The sequence below is a fragment of the Macrosteles quadrilineatus genome, unplaced genomic scaffold, assembly GCF_028750875.1.
Source record: "Macrosteles quadrilineatus isolate MER2022 unplaced genomic scaffold, UCM_ALF_1.0 Scaffold_8__2_contigs__length_117827958, whole genome shotgun sequence".
NCBI lineage: Eukaryota > Metazoa > Arthropoda > Insecta > Hemiptera > Cicadellidae > Macrosteles > Macrosteles quadrilineatus.
The window spans coordinates 58,297,946-58,321,066 of NW_026542601.1; the positions used below are offsets into that span (position 1 = coordinate 58,297,946).

Sequence of the window (23,121 nt, forward strand, 5' to 3'; positions counted from 1 at the left end):
TACCGGACTCGTATGGTAATCCTGTACTCGACTTCGTCTCGCACGGGAACAAACACACTTGTCCGGTAAACACTTATTTTCAGGACTAGTAACGTAATATACTATTTTATCACTCTGTATTCAAAAATAGCCCATTTTCATACAGCTGAGATCTTCGAACATCAATTTCCGTACATCAAAAACAAATAGTGATCAGCTGACTTTTCCTGACATAATCATTACTTTTCGCTACATAAACATTACTTTCGCCACTTTTGCTAAACAAACAATACTTTGCCTGTCATCAAAAAATTTACAATCAGCTGAATTTTACACTAAAATTAATTGTACAGCCTCATTGTGTTTAGATTAGAAAAATGAATAGATTACGAAATATATTAGATCATTTTTGATGAAGTAGTTTTTTTCATCGTGATAAAAAGTATCATTCAATACTCGTCACAAAAGTACCATTTCGGGGTGAGACGGTGTTTTACATGCAAGTCCCTAGTAGTGAAATATAAATAAAATCCAGGACTGTCAAAAGACATTTAAAGTACTTGGATGTAAGCTGTCCCTGCCGCACAATCTCTTCCCTTTAGTTATCAGGGGTTTTATAAGTAGATTAGAGTGAAAATACATACAAGCATTTTTTTTTTTTTAGTAAAGGTAATAAAGTCAAGTAGACTTTGCAAAAATGTTTATGGTTGCACTAAGACATAAACTTTACATGACTTGTCTTGCTAGAGCTGGACTTCTGTTCTACATGCTCACATTTCAAATCCTGTCATTCACCAATGGTTTATGCTATGCTACTATTACAAACTATGTACCTACTCAGAGTTTTTCATTTAAATTTCATATACTTTTTGCCTTTTAACATTTTATTCATATTTTTTCCAGTATGAAAGTGATTTTCTGATAATCGCAGGACTTGGTGAAACTAGAAGGTTGATGCTGGAAAAATCTAAATGTCCAGTATACACATATTTGTTCACCAACCACACAAAGTGCTTCTGTTCAGGTCTGTCAGGAATGTTGGGTGCAGACAACCCTGTGCTTCCATATCTCTCGGGCCCAGGTCAGTTTAATCGTGAAATTGAATGACCAACTTTAAATTTAATTTGACAAGATCGATACTTGAGAACCAAAATTAAAACTTCTGATAACAATGTATAGTAGCTGATTGAGTAATATTAATACAGTATGTGTGAAGAGTGAGCTGGTTTGATTATAAGAGCACTGGGCATCAGTCCCCAAGGAATCATAGGCTCAAACCCTGCCTCTCATCAATGGCTTTGTTTTGCTTTGTGATAATGCTGTGACTCTATAGGCCTTGAAGTACTGTGTAAAATGGTTCTGGGCTAGATCCTAGGGTCTGATGTGAAGATGAATAAAAAATGATAATTTTGTAGTAGGAAATTCGATAACTCTGCATGTTTGAGGTGACGGGAGTTTATCAATCATGTATGATTTTTACATTATTATAAGGAAACAATAATAATAGGCTAGGCAGCACATATTAATATTTATTTTACTTTATTAAATACCCAAGTTCAAGGATATCTTTGTCGTTTACTGATTTCTCATCTTTTTTACATTGGTTAAACAATATTCTGCTGTAATATTATTTTTTATACCTAGGTACATGCCATGCAGCTGACAGTGTATACTTAACCAAACATGTCACTGATAAACTGGATTTGACACCAGAATTCAAACAAGCTGTCAACAAACATGTACAAGCTTGGACTAACTTTGCTAAAACCGGGTAAGTAATTAAAAGACATGCATATAACCCTGGACGTACTTGGCTGCTTCCGAGTAAGTCAATATTTGTAAAATTATACTGTAGTGTAAAAGCAGAAAAGAATTTCTATTCTTCATTTCTAAGGACATACAAAATTCTAGGCTACTTTCAGTGATTGTAAACTGGATAGGTAAAAAATCTAAATCTTTATGTTATAACAAAACATTTAATTTATTGTAAATTAGTATTGTTTTAATAACCTAATACTGTAACCGTCTTAAACAAACATCATTTCACAAGGTATAAGAGTATTGCCTTATTTTGTTTTGCCTCAAAAAGAAGCTTTGAAATGTATTAAAATACACAATTTGCGCACCAGTCATATCAAGTTATTTTAAAATGGGTAACAATATGCCTTATCTTAACACATTCAGCGCCATGTGTATTAAAAATGATACACAGGCGCCATCTCTACGGGGCCATGTGTATCATTTCTGATACACAAGCACCCTAAAGGTTCAGGCCATTATGAAATTAAAAAAAAATTTGTTAGGGGCCAATTACAATATTAGGTCAAGTACAACACAACAACCAATTATATAGGCCAAAAACTCAAATCCAAACATTTTTTAGTTTTTTATTCTTGTTTTTGTTGTGTGTGCAAAAATGATACACACGGCCCAAGAGATAAAATATTTGTTAAAAATGTTGGTTTGGGCCATGTGTATCATTTTTGCACACACACAATTTTTTACAGTAACACATGTAATTTAGTACAAGTTTACTTTTTGAATGCTAAAATTATCAAAATAGGAGGAATAATTGTGTGTAATATCCTGATTCTCAAACAGGGATTTTTTGTAGCCTATAATAGGATACATGGGAAATCTTTTGAGTGGCAATAGTGATTGGCAACACTGTACTTTTGTTTGTTTACTTGAAAGGTAACCTAAAATTGAAAGTGCATAAGTTTCAGTCGCTGTGTGGTGTGTTGTATAGAACTGTTTGGCTGTATAGAACTGTTTTGCTAGGCTTTCCATGTTGTGGACAGTGTTTTCATGTTTTCTTTAGTATTATCAAGTGATAACATATAATAGAACATAAACATGGGAGATAAAAACTTGACACCTAGAAAAATAGAAAAGGAATTGGGTGACACATTGAGTGATGGTGATTTGAGTGCCGAAAGTGAAATATTTGACTCTGATAAAGATCCAGAATATGTTCCTGGTGAAAATGATGACATTTTTAATATTACTAAACGTTGGCAAGGATTTCAGCGTCAAATTGATAAAGTGCAAGCTGGAACTTCTTCAAATGTTTGGCATGACAATACAAGTAGTGATGAAAGTGAAAATGAAAGGCCTAAAAAACTGTAAAGAATAAAAAGAGACCAAAGAAAGTAAAAAAAGTATTTGCAAAGAAAAGGAAAGTAGGCCTAGTCCTAACTAATAAAAGATCTCATAGAACTACAACCACAAGTTTAGTTACAGATGTACTTGACAAAGGAAATGTTTGTGATATATCGGAGGCTGATTTGGAAGAGTCGGTTGATGGTGATTTGGAAGAGTTGGTTGATGGTGACCTGGAAGAGTTGGTTGATGATGTAGAAGTTTTAGGAGATATAAGCCAATCGGAAGATGAACATGAAGAAAATGGGCAGCAAACAAAACAAAGAAAACAGAATAAAAAGAAGAGACAGGATGAGTACAACCTAAATATTTTTGGTACAGAGCGTAAGATAAAGTGGGAAGAGTGGCAGGGGAGGCAAAAGCAATTCCCATTTACAGGACAGTCAGGGATAAATCCAGAAGTATCAGCTAAGCTAGCCGATGGTAAGCCTATAGATTATTTTTTACATTTAGTTTCTGAGGATATAATAAATGTTATGGTGGACCAGACAAAATTGTATGCGACGCAAGTCGTTTCATGTCAAGAAGACGTTGCCCCTCATTCCAGACTACATGGTTGGACACCAACAGATGCTATTGAAATTAAAAGGTTCCTAGGCCTAATAGGATGGATGGGTTTGGTCAAACTACCAAATCTGAGAGACTACTGGTCTAAAAACAAAATATACGACTTGCAAATACCTCGAAACACCATGAGCCGCAATCGATTTGAACTGCTGTTGAAAATGTGGCATTTTGCTGACAATAACTTTGCAGGAACTAACAGACTTCACAAGATAGAACATGTAATGAGTTTATTCATTGAAAATTTCAAGCAAGCCTACACCCCTGGCGAAACAATGTCCATAGATGAGAGTCAAGTACCTTGGCGAGGAAGACTTGTTTTCCGCCAGTACAATCCTCGAAAGAGACACCGTTATGGTATTAAACTGTACAAACTATGTGCGGGAAAAGGCTATACGTGGAATTTTTCCGTATACATAGGAAAAGATGCATGTACTGAGAGGAGCGCCTCCGAGAACGTAGTGTACAAGCTTTTGGGCGGTATACAGAATGGTGGCAAAGACATTGTTCCTGGTTCGCTCCTAGGAGAGGGTAGAACACTGGTTGTCGACAACTGGTATGCGAGTGTGCCTCTTGCGCTTGGGTTATTAGAGCACTCCACTCACTTCATCGGGACATTGCGTCCTGATAGGAAGTATCTACCACCAGCAGTTGCTTTGAACATCAATAAGGGAGATATAATGACAAGAGAAACTGAAGAAGGACTCACTTGCATAAAATGGAAAGACAAACGGGATGTTTATTTACTATCTACTGTTCATACAAATGAAGTAGTTGAAGTAACAACCAACAGTAACAAAGTGGTGCATAAACCAATGAGTGTTGTCCTGTACAACGAGGGAAAATACTCAATAGACATGAGCGACCAGATGGCGACTTATAACAAAGCTTTGAGAAGATGTACTAAGTGGTACAGGAAGCTGATGATAGAAGTAATCTGGGGAATGACAGTTGTAAATAGCCACTTCCTCTACAACTGCTCAGGGAATGAGAAAATGCCAATAAAACAATTCAGAGAAGCGATAGTTCTTTCCCTCCTTCAAGAAGCAACTCCAACTGAACGAAACGTCACACCACGAAGATCTCGCGGAGCCCACTATCTCATCGAAGTGATAACAGGTGACCCACCACGAAAGAAAAGAGGGAGGTGTAAAGTTTGTTACGATGAGCTGGGAAGGCAAGGGACACTTGGACAAGATGGCAAAGTACGCAGGGCGAAGCAAGTCTACACAGTTTGCGACACCTGCGAAGGACAGCCGCACATGTGCCGCCCCTGCTTCAACAAGAAGCATTGACTAAGTCATAAGTAACAAGACAAGTTTATAACATAACTGTAAACATAGGCCTAGTTGGTTTTTTGAAAGTAATAAATGTGAGTTTTCATTTTACTTAGCTATTTTATTTACCTTTCTAACACCTTCGTAAAACACAAGTGAACCGGCCTGGGCCGATACTCTAATGGTTCTGTGTTAGGTCTGGGCCAGGGGAAGAGATTTCCAATGCTAAATGCATGGAAATTGTGCTCAAATATGATACATACAGCTTTATTGGCATATTGACATGTGTATCAGAAATGATACACATGGCCCAAATGGCAAATTGCTTGTGTATCAAATATGATACACAAAGCCCACAGGGCAAAAGCTAAAAAAATACTTAGGGCCTAATAGACATATAGTATACCACATAGTATGGCGCTGAATGTGTTAACAAGGAAAAACACATTACATTATTAGGTTCCAATTAGACAAAAATATTATTTGGCTAGAGTGAAGTAGAAGTATGACTCTTATGTGATTTGCATTCCAGAGATCCGAATGTGGCTGAATGTGGAGTGAGGTGGGCCCCAGACTCTCAGTCCAGTCCCTGCTACATGGACATCGGGACTGACTGGACTGTCAAAGAAGGAGTGCCTTTTGCTGACAGAATCAACTTTTGGCTGCAGCTTTCAGACAGATATTTGACTCATTTGTAGATGAATTTTGTTATAATGTCATTGATGTATAAACTTCAAAAAATAAAGAAAACTTAAAACTTATTTTTTTTATAATTCTGATATTTTGCCCACCCCCCTGAAAAAAGTGGTTTTTGAGGATGTCTGTGTGTGTGGATGTATACAGAGCTACAGACTACACCTGTGGTCCGATTTTTATGACATTTTGCAATTGGGTACGGTACTCAGTGCTCGATTAGTAAAAAACGAGGCACTGGAACTGTAACTTTTTTAAAGTGATTAGTACCTATTTATGCACATATTAAAGCAAATACTATTTTTATTTTTCCAAAAGATTGATACTGGAACACCGTAAATCAAGCCCTGTTACTAATCATAATAAGTGCTGGCCTAACAATGAAAAGGTCACTGGTTCGATCCTGAGAAAAGTCAGCTTTTTGTTGGTTCGAAACTGGATCCAGCTGTTCCTGATCATTATGGGCTTTAAATAAATGATCCTGACTGATGAAACAGCTGCTCTTAGTCAGAAACAAAGCTACACAGATCATCTCAAACCATCTTGTCATCCTTCCCTATTATTTTGGTTCAAATACACAGGTGACGTCACCATCTCAATTGGTAATGATAATTAAGGATCTCCAGGCTTTTTCAATTTATTTGAATTTTTTCTTTTTAGGTTTTTTTTAATCCCATAAAAAACGGGAAATCATCACAAAAAAACAGCTCAAGTGATTTTGGTTGACGTTTATAGTCCTTTTAAGTTAACACTAAACAAAATAGTACTACCACCATTTGTGTTTACACATTTTGGTTCAAAAGTTATCGCAACTTGTGTGATTTTCCCCATAAAATATCAGTTTCTCTCAAAGTTTACCCATGATAAGGGTTGTTGACGAGCTAATAGGAGAAAGTATGTGTCAGATTGCCGATACTGTTTATTCATGCTAATACTATTTCTTAGTGGATGTAAAAGCAAACTATTCTGCAATGCAAAACAATGGAACTATGAAACACTCAATTGATAGGTAGAACCCAATAAAACAGATTTTTAAACTGAAATACATCATTTGAAAAAATAATTTACTAACACATTGCCTTTATTTATCCTAGTTTTATTCAATTACCTCTATCGATCTGCAACTGCCAAACCACTTAAGATTGCAAACACATTAGACGCTTCGCTACTTTCTTATCATGCCATACCTTTTTCTCATTGTTTGCATTTGTAAGTTATGATGACAGTTTCCTTAGAAAGATAAGTTAAAGTTTTACAATGTTTTAAACATAAAGTTTTATAATAGTTTCCAATTAACACTCAACTTTGAAATGAGTATTTAGTTACTACTAACATGTACACATAACACATGTAGTCAGTTGAGATGGAAGACTTTGTAGTGATAGAAACTAAGCTAGGTAGTCTTAGAGGTAAGGTGTGCAAGACTGGTTTATCCAACAAGAAATACTACTCATTTTTGGGCATTCCTTATGGACAACCACCCGTTGGTGCACTCAGATTCAAGGTAAGCTAGCAGCACCTATTCTTTTACTTACTTAAAACAAAATAGTAACAGGTAAAATCAGCCTACCCAATCTTCCCTGTTAAATTAAACATTTAGTTTATTTAACTAATACCATTAAACATGGTTTAAGATTTGAGTTTTGATTTAGCTGCTTTTCAAATTGGTACCGGTAACCAATTTCACCAGCTATGGTTATTCAATTTGTTTCAATTATCTTGAGTTAGTCTAATTTTTAATCAAAATCAGTTGTCTGACTTTCAAAATTCTATCACAAAATGGGCTCTATTGCATTAAGATAATAGATAAAGGTGATTAAGGTACTTTTAAGTTTTCTCGTTAATTCTACTAACTATAGTTATTTGTGCAACTAGTGAGCAAAGTGAGCAATTGACTCACTCAAGAGAAATACTTACTCGGAATGGTTTCTCGGGTGAGGCAATTGCACTTTGCACTCGAGTTGCACATTATATTTTTCCTACAGTTACCATAAAACAAATAAATTGGTAAAGAAACGTAACATATTTTTACACAGAAGTGAACTTTTAATATGACATGTTACATCAGTTCAACAGCTGACCAGCTGATTTACAGCCAGTGCTGCCAACGTATTTCGCGCGCATACGACCTTGTCTGCATGTTACGCACTCACTATTTCGTGCCTTCACGTTGCAAATCTGGAGTGAGTGAGAAAAAGTAATTAGAGTGAGACAATGTTAACATTGTCTCACTAATGAGGGAATTGGCCACTTTGCTTTCTCAAATCAGTGAGAGAACATGTACATTGTTGGGTAACTGTAGGAAAAAATAATAGATTCACATTGTAAAAACAGCTTCTCCTTGTACCTGTACAAACTTCTCCATCAAAATAAACTAAAAAAAAGGTAAAATCAATCTAGAGTGGCTTTATTAACTCACTTAATGTGCCAAAACTGTGAACGAACACTATTCATTTCGGCAACACATGATCGCTTCTGCACTCGTATGATTTGTTTACTGTATTACACAATCAAATACTCTTTGAAATATGTTTCACTATAAATATAAGTTAACCTGACAAGGTATAGGTTTGATATTGACATTTTCCACTGATATAAACTTTTATATCATATAAAATGAATATAATTATAATAAATATAATTTTATTTAGTTGCTTCAACTAATCTGTTGTGTAAAACTAACATTTGACACCGTTCAGGCTCCCAAGCCATTTGGAGGCTGGGAAGGCGTGAGGAACGCATTGCAAGATGGAGACTATTCCAAACAAAGCGCCCTTTTTACTATAGTGTTTGAGGGCAAATCCCCTGAAAAAGCTGCAGCAGGCGATGAGGATTGTCTTAACTTAGGAGTTTTCATTAATGAGGTATGTTTTAGTCATTAATAGAAATTAATACTATAGATTTTTTCTGCTGGTCTAACTTAATTTATAAGTTTGCTTCAGAAATTTACCAAATATCCAATTTGAAAGGTTGTTCGGAAGTATTTATAGTATAGACTTATCAATCAACTATTCAATGTAAATACTATAACCTATATTATCTCTTAAAATCTATAACCTATTTAACCTATATAACCTATTTAATCTATATTATCTCTGTAAAGGACTGATAGCCTACCTATATGTTTGTAAATAAAAAATGTCAAGAATTATTGTTTGAAATAACTTTTTTAATTATATAAATTTTATTAATAGTTCAACATATTTTTAGCTTTTGTTATGACAGTATAATTTTGTTCATATGGGATCTTGTTTTCAAGTTAGACAATTATGTAGATTTGCCGCCATATTCCACAATAAGCAGCTTATTTTTTTCTCTTTGTAGAAAGGGATCAATCAGCTGGGGTTTGGTCAGTTTACCAAGGACTTTAAAAGGGTACTTTTCAAAGAGGTAGAATATGAGTGTCTTAAGTATATTCTCAACAAAGCTACTGCTACACAGTACGAATTGTGTCAAATATTAAGCAGTATGCTGTGACTGTATATGTATGGGTTGTGTTTTACTCACTTTGTATATTTGTGGTAATAAGGGCAAATACTATCGTACTCAATTCACCCAGTAAAGTGTTAACAATACTTGCATGAAATCCTGCATAAGGCCGTAAACCGCTTGAACGGCATGCTTGAACCGTAAAAACCTATCTGGTATCGTAGCATAATGTACTATAGCCCCATTTTAGGGACAAAATTGTTTTTTCAGCTTCCAAAAAAGCCAAAAAAGTCAAAGAGACCAGTGATGGTCAGTATTCATGGAGGAGGTTTTGCACTTGGTTCTGGAAACTCTAACATCTTGGGCATGGATTTCCTTATGGACGAGGACGTTGTAGTGGTGTCATTCAACTACCGCTGTGGCGCTTTGGGTAAATTGAATACAATTCCATCCTGCCATTGCAATATATACTTAAAAAAATTATTTGAATTTAATAATGTTTCCTCTCATATAAACTCAGTTAAGTTTGCAATGAGAACTCATATAATAGTGATGAACTATGAGAAATTTGATAAATTCTTTTTTCCATCAGGATTTCTTTCCCTGGGAACCGAAGAGGTTCCAGGCAACGCAGGACTCAAGGACCAAACATTGGCTCTCAGATGGGTCCAAGACAACATTGATAGTTTTGGAGGAGACCCAAACAATGTCACCATCTTTGGTATCAGTGCAGGAGGTGCTTCAGTGCATTATCATCTGCTGTCTCCTCTGTCTAAAGGTAGCAAACTGTTCTTAGTACTATTTTGTTTGATTCCTAAATTTTTCCTAAAACTCTTTTTCTTTAAACTAGACCCAGCTGTCCTTGATTACACATGGGAGTGAGTGTGTTAACAGGTTCAGTACTGGCCATCACACTCCTCTGGATGTAGAGTCTCCAGACACACGGGAGTGAGTGTGTTAACAGGTTCAGTACTGGCCATCACACTCCTCTGTATGTAGAGTCTCTAGACACACGGGAGTGAGTGTGTTAACAGGTTCAGTACTGGCCATCACACTACTCTGTATGTAGAGTCTCTAGACACACGGGAGTGAGTGTGTTAACAGGTTCAGTACTGGCCATCACACTCCTCTGTATGTAGAGTCTCTAGACACACGGGAGTGAGTGTGTTAACAGGTTCAGTACTGGCCATCACACTCCTCTGTATGTAGAGTCTCTAGACACACGGGAGTGAGTGTGTTAACAGGTTCAGTACTGGCCATCACACTCCTCTGTATGTAGAGTCTCTAGACACACGGGAGTGAGTGTGTTAACAGGTTCAGTACTGGCCATCACACTCCTCTGTATGTAGAGTCTCTAGACACACGGGAGTGAGTGTGTTAACAGGTTCAGTACCAGCCATCACACTCCTCTGTATGTAGAGTCTCTAGACACACGGGAGTGAGTGTGTTAACAGGTTCAGTACCAGCCATCACACTCCTCTGTATGTAGAGTCTCTAGACACACGGGAGTGAGTGTGTTAACATGTTCAGTACTGGCCATCACACTCCTCTGTATGTAGAGTCTCTAGACACACGGGAGTGAGTGTGTTAACAGGTTCAGTACTGGCCATCACACTCCTCTGTATGTAGAGTCTCTAGACACACGGTAGTGAGTGTGTTAACAGGTTCAGTACCGGCCGTCACACTCTCTATATGTAGAGTCTCCAGACACGCATACAGAGTGAGTGTGTTAATAGTTTGTCTTGTGTAACCAGCAGATCTTTGGCTTCATTTAAAATTTAGCACCCTAGTCTGTTGTATGGCCATATAAGCTAATTGAAACTAATGCTAACACACATTTCCACACTTGGTCTCCATGATATCAGTTATCAAAACAAAATTCTGCCTTTTCACTATAATTGTGTAAAACTGATTCATTTTTCAGGCCTCTTTCATAAGGCGATCATGCAAAGTGGTTTTGCTCAGAACCAATGGGCTTTCCAACCATCACCAAAAACAGTAGCTCTGAAGTTAGCAACGATGTTAGGATGCACGTCAGAAGATCCGCAAGAAGTTTTAAGATTCCTCCAGTCAGTTCCTTCTGATGACATAATCATTGCTCAGAGCACAATTTGTGCTGAAAAGGTATGTTCCTCCTGTGCTTTGTATATGGTAATTGACACTTAAAAACAACATATGTTTACAGTTTGAAAAGTAAGGAGATTTAACATAGCCACCTCTAATACAAGGCTGCGGCGAGACAAGGGTGTCAATTGTCCACTTCAGGGGGCAAATAGGAGAGAACTGGAAGAAGTTTTAGATAGGAATGGTCTAGAAGGAAGGTCAAAGGAAGGTTTAGATAGGATAGTAGATGAGAAAAGAAAACTTGATATGGGACAAGGAAACAATTAAGACGTGTAGGATAGTATAACTAGGGAAATATGAAGAAGCAGAGATACATACAGGCTAATAAATTGAAAAAGAAACAAAAAAAGGAACGAGAACATCCTTGTGAAGGGGAAGGGGAGAGGAAAGTTTAGAGGGAATCGCTCAGAGCGGTAGGTGGAGGGGAGTCATGCTGTTATGATTTTGGGACACAGAATGTGACTGGAAGAGGATTGAAAGTGACAAAAGCCTAAAAACAGAAAGTGGCCTGGGAGCACAATTTTTATTTCAGCTGCGGTTTTGAATTTGAATTTTGAATTTGAATTTGAATTTTCAATATAGACAAAATAAAGGCCCATTTCCTATCCTGCGACTGTTACGACTCTAAAAGTGCTAAAGTGCTAAAATTTTGTCGCTCAGTGACTATAGGTGGTGCCGGCATATTTTTTTTAATGATTAACATTTTAAATGTATCGGAATTAAACAAATAACATTATGTAAATATTTTAGAGTGTTGACCTATGAATTTGACCCAAGAGGTTGAGAAGGGAGCCTTGGCCTGTTACAATGTTCTAGAATACGTAATTAAGTGAGATTATATGAACTATTTACAAGTAAATATAATTGAAAAATTTGTGAAAAGATCGTAGAAATGTGTGATTTTCACTTTAATTTATGCAAACATTTCCGGGGGGGGGTACCTCGGACCCCCCTTTTTGATGGGTATTTCAGACCCCCCGGTAAGTCTGGCTCCACTGTCGCCCAGTGGAAATCCCTTAAAATATGCTCTGTTATTTAGTTACAAGAATAAAGCTTCTTCCATGACGGTCAAAGTGCAACTGCACTAGTCACACTAGACGTGGGAGTCGCAGGAGTCGCGGCATAGGAAATAAGACATGCGTCTCCAGCCGTACGGCTCTAGACGCGCGGCTAGAGCCGTACGGCTGGAGACGCTTGTCTCAATTCCTATGCCGCGACTCCTACGACTCCCACTACTAGTGACTTGTGAAATTGCACTACTGACCGTCATGGAATAAGCACAGTTGGCAGCGAATATATTACTTGGAGAATGGGAGGAAAAGGAATTATTAATGTGCATGGTAAAAAACAATGAACAACCTAATCCATTGTTCATGGTACGGTGAAAATAGCGGTTTCAGAGTATTCTTATTCAGAGACATCTTATTCAAGTATTGGGGGTGAACGTATGGGTGGTGACAAAAACCAGTTCCATTAACTTCTATGAAGGTACACACCTCAAACTTCGTATGTATAAACTATAAATTCGTTAACAGCCGTGTGGCTCGAGTCGCTTCAGTCGCGCGGCTGTAGACGCTCGATAGGAAACGGTTGCATTTACTTTGCATTAAAGCAGTCATTTATTTCAGCCGCACGGCTGGAGCCGCACGACTAGAGTCGTAACAGTCGCAGGATAGGAAATGGACCTTAAGAGTTAAAAAATGAAAATTATAAAATTAATTTTTTAATTAAAAAACTAAACTGTCATAACCTGACCTAACTAATTAAACTTGCTGATAATAAAAAAATCAAATTAAGGTTTACTAAGAGAAAAAATAGTTCTATTCATAAAATAAAATTGTAAATGCCTCAAATTCTAACAAAAGATGTACCATTAACACGTTTGCTGCGGGTCACTCACCGGTGAGTGCTCTCTAGTTCCTTTGTTAAAAAGTAATCACATTCCAAGCAAAATCTTTGACAAAAAGTTCAAGTTACCAGTGGGATTCAATCTGGTTACCTCTTGGACATCAGCTGATTACTCTATCCACTACACCACAAACACGAATGGAATTACTTTGTATCGTTGCGGTAATGGTGTTCCCTCAAGAGAAGAGAGTGACGACACACCATGACAGCCAATAGAATGCTCTCATTTCGTCCGTATAAAAAAACCGCAGCTGAAATAAAAAAATTGTGCGGCCTGCAAATAACTCCAGACTTATGCCAGGAGGTGTGGGTGGGAATGAGCTTCAGCCCCAGCATGAGTTGGAAAGTAAAAAACACACATGCTGTTGTTATTATTGAGCAAATGCTACCAGATTTAACAACGGTAACTATGTAATCTGAAATAAGCGGCTAAGTGGCCTGCTGTGTCATTTAAAATACTGAACAAAACGATTGACTTCCAGACAAAATTAGTCTTGCTTTTAAATGTTAAATCAAGATCTCTTATCCAAGTTAGTGTTGCCTCATGAGAGTTGTGGCTGCGATCTGACAAAGGGTAACTGTTCCCTTTACGAAATATTTCGGCTCCACAGTCAGATGACTGATCTAGAACATACGAGTGTGGGGAGGACACCTGTTGATGATGAATATCTAGGAGATTCACTCCCCCACATCTATATAATTAACTAGCTGTACCCGCGGGCCTTGCCCCGTTTAACTTCTTAATTTTCAAGATGAGCTCGTTCGCATGGCTCAATCACGTCCTGGTTGAAGTTCGTTCGCTACGCTCACTCACCTTTAGGTTGGGGCTCGTTCGCTGCGCTCACTTGCCTTCAGGTAAGCTCGTTCGCTACGCTAACTCGCCTTCAGGTTGAAGTTTGTTCGCTACGCTCACTCACCTTTTGGTTGCAAATTAGCTGTTGTCATAAATTAGACAATAGACAATAGACAATAGACAATTAATCTTTATTTACACATTCATTAAGAATAGTAGTAGCGTCAATTTACAATTTTTTCTAAATGTGTGGTTGAGGTGTTGTTTAGTCAAAGACCTGTTGATGGTATTCTTCTAAGGAATAGAAAGGTCGATTAATGAGCCATTGATGCAAAGCTGGTTTGAGGTCATCTTCTGACTTGCTTCTTAGATCTGGAGGTAGCCTGTTGTAGATTTTCATTCCTGCGTATGAAGGTTTCTTTTCAAACTGTGCCGTGCGATGTTGTGGAAGGTTGTACTGCATGGTGTTTCTCAGGTTGTGTTGGTGCATTTCGCCACGCCTTGTAGGGTTATTTCTTACTGCAAATAACACAACTTCCTGGATGAAGAGTGCTACAAGGGTAAGTACTTTGAGTGACCTGAATGCTTCCCTGCAGCTGTCGAGTCTGTGGAGTCCTGCAGTTATTCTGACTGCCTTTTTTTGTTTTCTGAGAACTCTTTGCATGTTAGTGGCAGAGGTTCCACCCCATGCTACAAGTCCATATCTCATATGCGACTCGAAAAGTGCAAAGTATGCTACTTTTGTTGTCATGTCATCTGTTGCATTTTTTATATGTTTAAGAGCATAGATGGTTGAACTTAATTTTTTACATATATTGTCCACAGCTTCATCTTCCACTTCTACATCTGGGAGTCGTGGCACTTCTTGAGATTTACGGCCAAAAGCTATTTGAGTTGTTTTAGACGTGTTTACTGCGAGATCATTGTTATAGCAGTATTGGTAGGCCATACTGAGTGACACATAGGATTTTACTTCTAGATTTTCAGCTAGTGGTTCATTAAACACTAAGGTTGTGTCATCAGCATACATAAGAGTAAGGCAGGCGTCTCCTATTTGTTGCGGCAAATCGTTGGTAAAAAGAATAAACAGTACCGGACCCATAACTGACCCTTGGGGAACTCCTCGATTTATTGGTTGAAAATTTGATCTTGTTTTTCTTATTAGGCTGTTATCTCTGTGCCTTAGTTCTACAAACTGACTCCTGTCTGTAAGGTAGCTTTGAAACCATTCTCTTACTATCCCTGATACCCCCAGGGAATCCAGCTTTTTAATGATTAGCTGGTGGTCAAGGCAGTCAAATGCCTTACTGAAATCAAGAAAGATTCCTGTTGTTAGATTTCCTTCATCTAGGCTGTCAATCAGGGACTCAACCATCTGAATTATTGCTGTTGTTGTGGATTTCCCTTTTGTAAATCCATGTTGCAGGTTGTTTAGTAGGTTGTGATTTGTGCAGTGGTCTAAAAGTCTTTTTAAAACAACTTTTTCGTATATTTTGGAGAAGGTGGAAACGAGGGAAATTGGTCTGTAGTTGCTTGCTTCTAATGTGCTACCTTTTTTAAATTTCGGGTATACTTTAGTTATTTTAAGTAGTGAAGGAAAGATGCCTTGTTTTAGGGATTTATTTATCAAATCAGCCAATGGTAGTGCTAGTTCATTGCAGCAATGCTTAAGTATTTTTGACGAGATTTCATCAATTCCAGACGAGTTTTTTGCTTTAAGTTTGTTTATAATCATTTTAACTTCCTTCTCGTCTGTGCTTTGAAAGGAGGAAAACGGTGGACCTGTTTGAGTTACGTCAGGAGTTTGAGCTGTGGTCTTTAGGTGTTTTTGTTTCTCTACTGTTTTTTCTCCTACTTGTGTAAAAAATGTATTCAAATGCTCTGCAACATGGGTCACATTACTTATGAGTTGGCCATCTACTTGAAGGGTTATTTCATTTAGGGATGTTTCCTTTTTGGACCACACTGTGTTTATTGTTTCCCAGATAGCTTTAGATTTATTTTCAGCTTTCATCAACTGGTCAGAGTTAACCTTTTTCCGCATCGTTTTCAAGTACAGGTCATAGTTCTTTTTATTTTCAATAGAAACCCTTCTGTCATCTGGATTTCCCGTCACCTCAAACTTTCTTAGAGCTTTAAGAAATTCGGCTTTAAGTCTCACTGCTTCTGGGTCCATAGAGAATTTTAGTTTATGTTTTCTTTGTGTTTTTATCTTCTATTGGGGGCAGGCTGCATCCATAGCTACTCTCACTATGTTACTAAAAGTTTTAAAAGGCATTGTTTATTGAGGTAACACTAAGCCAGTTTTCTTGACTGAGAAGATACTTGAGGTCTTGCAGGTTTTTATTTTTTAGGCAGCGTCCAATTTGGGCTGGATAACTTGAGTTGATGTGTGAGTTGAAGTTTACAGTACAGAGTTGAGCAGTATGATCTGAAAGTCCTGCATTGATGATTTCTGGAGTGAGTTGGTTTGTGTCCATATTTGTACATATCCAGTCAATGGAGGTTTGTGTTAGATTTGTTATTCTTGTAGGTGGAAGCTGTAGTCTCTGGATGTTGTGCATAGCAAGAGTTTCATTTAAGATAATGTGTTTCCTGTTTGGGTTACACAAATCAACGTTAATATCTCCCATGATGATAAGAGGGGAATTTTCAATTTTTGTTTCCTCAATTAGTTCTGTAAAGGTGTTTAATGATTCCTCAAGGTCTCCGTTTGGGGGTCTGTAGGTTCCCAGTACAAACAGATTTGAGTTCTTGAATTTTATTTTTATAAGAGCTGCTTCAAATAACAGTTCTTTACAGTACTTGGAAACATCTATGGCTACTGTGCTGCTCTCAAGGCTTTCTTTTACAAGAATGCAAACACCTCCCTTTCTGTGTTCTATTCTACTATAGTGAGCCTTGAGGCAGAATCCAGTAGCTATGACGGTGCTACTTATTGTCTCAGGTTTCAGTCCATGTTCTGTCAGAATTACTATGTCAGGTTTGGTTTCTTCTAAAAGGTGCTGTAGTCTATTTATTTTATTTGAGACTTCCTGTGTATTTTGGTGCAGCAGGATGAGTTTGGAGTTTACATCCTGACTCGATTGTCTAAAAAACAGTCAGGTTGCGTTTCTCTTGTCTCTGCTGATTTTTGCAGTTTTCTTAAAGTAAAATCAGGCTGCGTTGGAATAATCTGAGAAGGTGAGGAAAAAACAAAGTTATTATCCTGTAGCGATGCAGCCTCCCTTTTTACTAAATATCCATAATGCTTCTTCATATGTTCTGAATAAAATTCTATATTTTTTACAAAGAAATCATTGTAATCCTCGTCTTTGCTCTTTGGCTTAGCATTTAGGGGTGGAAGTTTATTTTTATTTTTGGTCTCTTTCAGGCTTTCTTGAGCTTTTACTGTTTGTGACACTTGTGACAGTTTTTGTGGCGGGGTTTGGCTGGTTCCCCCTGTTGATACTTGTTTCGTTGAGGTCTCAGATGACAGTTTTTTCGTAGGAGTTTGTCTGACTCTCCCTGTTGCAGTTTCTGTTGGCAGTTTTTTAGTAGGAGTTTGTCTGGCTCTCCCTGTAGTAGTCTCGGTTGGCAGTTTTTTAGTAGGAGTTTGTCTGACTCTCCCTGTTGTAGTCTCGGTTGGCAGTTTTTTAGTAGGAGTTTGTCTGACTCTCCCTGTTGTAGTCTCGGTTGGCAGTTTTTTAGTAGGAGTTTGTCTGACTCTCCCGGTTGTTGTTTCAGTTTGCAGTTTTTTCGTTGGAGTTTGTCTGGCTCTCCACGTTGTGTTTTTGAAGGTTTTGCTGGTAATTTCTCGGCAGTCAGTAGCAAGTGTGTGATTTGTTTGTTCTAGGTATTTTGCATTTTGCAGGGATACGCTGAATATGTTAGTTCTGTTATGATTTCTTTGAGCCCTTTTATTTTTTAATGAACTTGGTGTTGGAATGGAAGGATTTGTACGAGTTGTCGGAGAAATGGTGTTAGAAATCTCTTTGTTCATCTGCATTTTCAGGGTGTTAATGACGTGTTCCATTTGGTTTTGTTTCATTTTAATTTGAGCAAGTTCAGCTAAGAGGAAAGGACTGTGACCAGCTATACATTGATGGGTCTGGGCTACGGCAGGCTTTGTACTAACCAGATTTTCCTCTTTTTCATCCAGCTTAACTTCATTGTGTTTTTGTGTCAGATCTTTTATGTTCTGTTTAAGTTGTTGAGTTTCTTGTTCATATTTTTTTAATGTGTCTTCTTTTTCCTTGTCCAATTCTTCAAAGGTGTGCTCTAAGTCTCTGCGAAGCATCTTCTCATTGTCGAGCTGTTTTTCAAGATTATTGATGGTTTCCACTAACGAGTTGTTTTTCATTAACAATCTTTCATTTTGGTCTAATAGTGTGTCTATTTTTTCTTCCCAAGCTGCTGCTTCATTTCCATTTTTTATTTTTGTTACTTGAAAAGACAGTTTGGCATTTTCGAGACTCAGCTTGTGTACATCCTCTCTAAGTTTATTGTTTTCTTCAAGGAGAGCATTTCCAACCTCCGCTGCTAGGTTAAGAGAACTTTCCAAATCATTCTCTTCTGTATCAAAATTCTGTACAATGTTTTGAAAATCGTCCATGGTAAGATTTAAATTGTTTAACATAGGTTCGGGCTTGTTAATTGAGGTATGAAGTTGAGTGATGCAGCTAAGCAAGGTGTCGTCTGAGGTTTGACTTTCAGAGCAAGGCTTATCATCAGTTTTGCTTGATTTCCTTGCAAAAGCCATTTCTGCTTCTTTTAAAGCTGCATTAAAATATTTATTTTTGAAATTGTCTTGTTTAGGTTAATAAAAAAAAAAAAAAATAATAGTGCTGCACCCTGTTGGTAATCCTTGTAACTTTAATGCTATTGAACATCATAGAACAGAACCATCTTGTTTGATTGAAACAGCTGATAAGATTCATTAATTCCTTTTAAATATGAAAAATCATAAGGTTAACATGGGAAAATCCAGAGCCACTGGGGCGGAGTCCGAGAGTCCGATCAGAATAAAAACAACTTAGTTTTCCTATTTAATGCCTAAAGAATCGGTGTACCAAATTTCAGCCTCCTTAGGTAAATGGGAAGTGGGAGAATTAGTGATGAGTGTGTCAGTGAGTCAGTGAGTCAGTGAGTCAGTGAGTCAGTGAGGGCTTTGCCTTTTATAAGTATAGATACGCTACATGAAACTTTGTCGGTTGAACTCCTCCGCCATTTCTTAACTGATTTTATCCATTGACGTCTCATTGGAAAGAGCGCGTCGCGTAGATTTGCAAACTGACCTTACGTTTTTTTAAAGCCCCTTGGGCTCTGCCCCAGTGGCTGTTAAAGTTCCTATGTTATCCTTATGAAGAACATAATTGTTTACATTTTGATCAGCTGTATAATTTAATTGGTGTTATTTATTTTTCAAATTCAAAGTCTTTTAAACTCATCGGAAATTATTATGACTTTTATTTGTTTATGTATAAAATAACTACTTTACTTCACTTCTTTGCAATTGCTCGATTTCGAGCAACGTGTTTACTAGTCGGTATAAAAATTGGTTTAACAAATAAAAACCACTCTCAAAGAGAAAGCTCAGTAAATCACAGAATATAAGGACTTGTTTTGACGTCCCAGGACGTTTCTTAGGTTGTATTCGACAATAGTTTAAAATCTATCTCTTTCAGTTGAATAGCGGTGAATGCTGGTAGTTTCCAATGGTTAACTTTCTAAGGACATCTATATATTAGTAAAATGTATCAATAATAGTTTTCAATATGACAAACCCAGCCAAGGCCACACTAAAAAAACAGGCCGTAATGCTCGCCAAGCATGACGTCACGATAGAAGACGGCTATGACGTATAATTACTTATTTATTTATTTTCCAATGAAAGATTAAAACAAGCAGCTGATCACAAACGGCAAAATTACGTCATTGCCGTCTTCTACGGCATGCTGGACGAGCATTACGGCCTGTTTTTTTAGTGTGGCCTTGACCCAGCCAGTCTAGATTAACAAAAACCAAAGTTTTGTTGGATTGTATATATGAATCTTTTTCAGGAAAACATTAAGAGCGGCTGCAGTGTTTTCTCCCCCTGTGTGGAAATTAAAGGAAAAAATAAATTTTTATCAGACACTCCCAATAAAATAATGAGAAGTGGTGAATATAACAAGGTACCCACAATGTTAGGGGTGTGTCAGAATGAAGGTTCAACACTTCAATCCATCCCATTGTGTAAGTTAAGTTGTATTTACTCTTTTCATAAACCTTAATACACTGTATGAATACACTTTTAACGGCGTTGTTTTATCCTTCTTATGTATAAAAAATTAATTGTTTTACTTCAAGCCATGATTGGAGTGATGTATTTAAAAAATGTTAGTAATGTTTGTATTTTCAAGTGACTGGGCTAGAAGTAGAAGAAATTCTTTCTTTTATTAATTCAAGTCATGAAATTCTGGTTCCACATTTCCTGAATCTTCAGCCAGGAAGCTGCAAACAGAAGAATGCTATCAAAGACATAACTGAATTTTACTTCAAGAGAGAACCACTCACTCTAAATAACTTCTCTAAATATGTAAAAGTAAGTTTTATAAACTGTTGAAAAAATATTTTAATTAAACTGTTTTTGTACAAGCGAAGAAACTTCAAGCTTATAGTTTTTGTTTGAACAATTTATGTTTACTAGATGCAACAGTTTTGAGTCCTATTCCCTTTTTTATATTTGTATATATTTTTAATTTGTTATACAACAATTTTTCATTGTTTTAGTACCACAGTGATCTCCAGTTTAATCTTGGCTTTTCGGAAACTAGAAAATATTTGGTGGCAAACTCCTCCCTCCCAACGTATTCATATTTCTTCACCAACCATTCTGGATGCTCTTCGAAGCGTATACAACAGACTATTCAACTAAGTTCTGGATGCGTGTTCGAATCAGGTGAGGGAATAATCTTCTATAATACAACTTTCTTAATAGGAAACTATGAAATAGAGTTTCTAGATGCAAATTACCTTAAACACAGAAGGGCAAACAATGTTATTAATGTTTTGTAAGGTTAGATTATTTTGTGTTGCAATATGGTTCCACAGAATCACAATCAATAAATAACTCTTCCCTGTTTTCTTATTTTACAAACAATTCTTTTCTTTAATGTTCAGAAACATGCCATGGTGATGATACGATTTACATCTACAAATCTCCCCTCACTATGCCTGAATTGACTTCAGAATACAGACAGGCCGTGTCAAAACATGTCAAGGTCTGGACCACGTTTGCCCTGACAGGGTAGGTAACATTCCATTAACATTTTGTCAAATCATTAGTGTTAGTTTATAGTATTAATGGTTAGTAGTAATGTTATGAATTGGTTATTGGACGTTTTAGAGTATAAAGCGACTAATTTGTCAAGAATCAAAGGTAAGAAATATTCTAGTCACAACAATTTACAAGTTCTGCACTGTAATGGAGTGAAATAAAATTGAATTGACTGGTGGTACGTGAAAATTCTTTTATAATTATTTTCATAGTCCAGTTTGGAAATGAGGATTTTGGACAAGCAGGACCACGTTTTCATAGTTTCCCCCTCAAGAATATAAGATAAGAATGTGCAGTAAACTTAATATCAAATATCAAAGGAAACCCCGCCTTTAATATAATGAAAGCAATACCTTAAGTCTCAGGATTTGAAAATAATACTATTAAGGCCTAATACCATAGCCTCTTCTAAAACCCGGCCTACGTTGGTGTGTGATTATGTCGGGCCAGGCCAGCCTGTTGCCATAGTAATAACATTAATAACAAATGTGTGACATAAACATTAAATAGGGGCTCTAATGAAATTAGTACAACAGTTGTTTCGGAAGACCGGGTTTACGGTGTTGCCACTTTTGTCTCGCCACAGCCTTGTACCATATAGACTAACCAACACAAGTAGACTTCTCATCCCATTGTAAATTTTGAAGCACGTTTTTCATGTCTAGTTTATGTACTGTGTCACTGGGTGCTAGTGTTGACAAAATTATTATTTTAAGTTTTACTGGGATGGGTGGCGTCGTCCTGTAATCCAGCTACTAGGAGGTCACGAATTGTAGATATTTATAGGCATGCACTGTGGATGCGATACTCTCTGGTGTGGATTAACGTCCGCACGAGTGAGTACTACGACTATCCACGGTACTATCCTAATAATTAGACCAATTTGTATATACCAAGGCAAAAATGTGGTTCGGATTCCAGGTCCCTTAGTTAATTGCCATTAGCTGTATGGGCTATTAATTAACAGCTGTGTCTAGGGAATGTCGGCCTTAGTCACTAACAAGACTACAAGATCGCGCCACTCATCCTACACTCATCTTCATTCATACTTGGCTTAAAATACCTACTTTGTATGGTTGCCATTTAATAAGAAAGTATTTAAAGTATTAAAGTATTAAGTTAATTTCATGATTTGAGTTTTACTGTTTGGTTATATAACTAGGGAACAAGTTATTGTTTATGATTAGATAGTTTTATTTGGTTAGACGAGGTTTTAAATTACTGAAACAACAACAAATTGTAAACAAAACACAACCTCTGCAAAGCACCTTACAGAACTAACAATAAAATTGGCTTCAGCTGTTCCATAAGGATGAGAAATCTACTAAGGGAGTATGTTTCATCTATGCTTGTAGATATTAGAGGAGGATATGACAATATGTAATCAATGTTTCAATATAGTTTGTTTTAGGCGGGTGTAATTAGTTGAGGTTTTAGCTATGGAAAACCAACTCAACTAGAAAATTAAATTTGCCAAAGAGGTTCAGTGCCAATTGTTAAAATAAAAATGTTAACTTTTATGTGCCTTTTTCAATTGTGTGTTTTCCTCATATCAGTTTTAACATTATTTTTTAGGAACCCTAACAGTGAGGCGTTAGGAGTTAAATGGAAGCCAGACACTGAGTGCAGCCCCTGCTGCATGGACATTGGTACAGAGTGGCGGATGAGAGAAGGTGTGCCTTTCACCGAGAGAACCAACTTTTGGCATCAGCTCACCAAAAATAATTGTAAATTATAAGATAGGTGAATAAATCTTGAGGTATTACTTTTTATGTACCTTCATTACCAAATGCCAATAGAATAATACACTATCTTTTTAATCCAGTATTTTACCAGTAGTTATGATTGCAAAATTATATCTTCTCTTAATTTTGAAGCCTCATATAGCTTTA

The 23,121-nt window shown here is 37.0% G+C and overlaps 1 protein-coding gene across 1 annotated transcript in view; it reads left to right on the forward strand.

The window, feature by feature from the left end:
* The window catches only part of LOC129000407 (uncharacterized), a 36,502-nt gene extending 13,522 nt beyond the window's left edge, over positions 1-22,980 (forward strand). Inside the window, exons 9-22 of the mRNA XM_054427371.1 lie at positions 883-1,060; positions 1,624-1,750; positions 5,515-5,676; positions 5,994-6,087; positions 7,030-7,179; positions 8,375-8,539; positions 9,375-9,534; positions 9,697-9,882; positions 11,029-11,228; positions 19,971-20,145; positions 20,313-20,494; positions 20,683-20,851; positions 21,073-21,199; positions 22,805-22,980. Of these exons, the coding sequence (XP_054283346.1) occupies positions 883-1,060; positions 1,624-1,750; positions 5,515-5,676; positions 5,994-6,087; positions 7,030-7,179; positions 8,375-8,539; positions 9,375-9,534; positions 9,697-9,882; positions 11,029-11,228; positions 19,971-20,145; positions 20,313-20,494; positions 20,683-20,851; positions 21,073-21,199; positions 22,805-22,967 (2,238 nt within the window). The 3' untranslated portion in view covers positions 22,968-22,980. The remainder of the gene's footprint in view (positions 1-882; positions 1,061-1,623; positions 1,751-5,514; positions 5,677-5,993; positions 6,088-7,029; positions 7,180-8,374; positions 8,540-9,374; positions 9,535-9,696; positions 9,883-11,028; positions 11,229-19,970; positions 20,146-20,312; positions 20,495-20,682; positions 20,852-21,072; positions 21,200-22,804) is intronic.
* Positions 22,981-23,121: the final 141 nt, after the last annotated feature.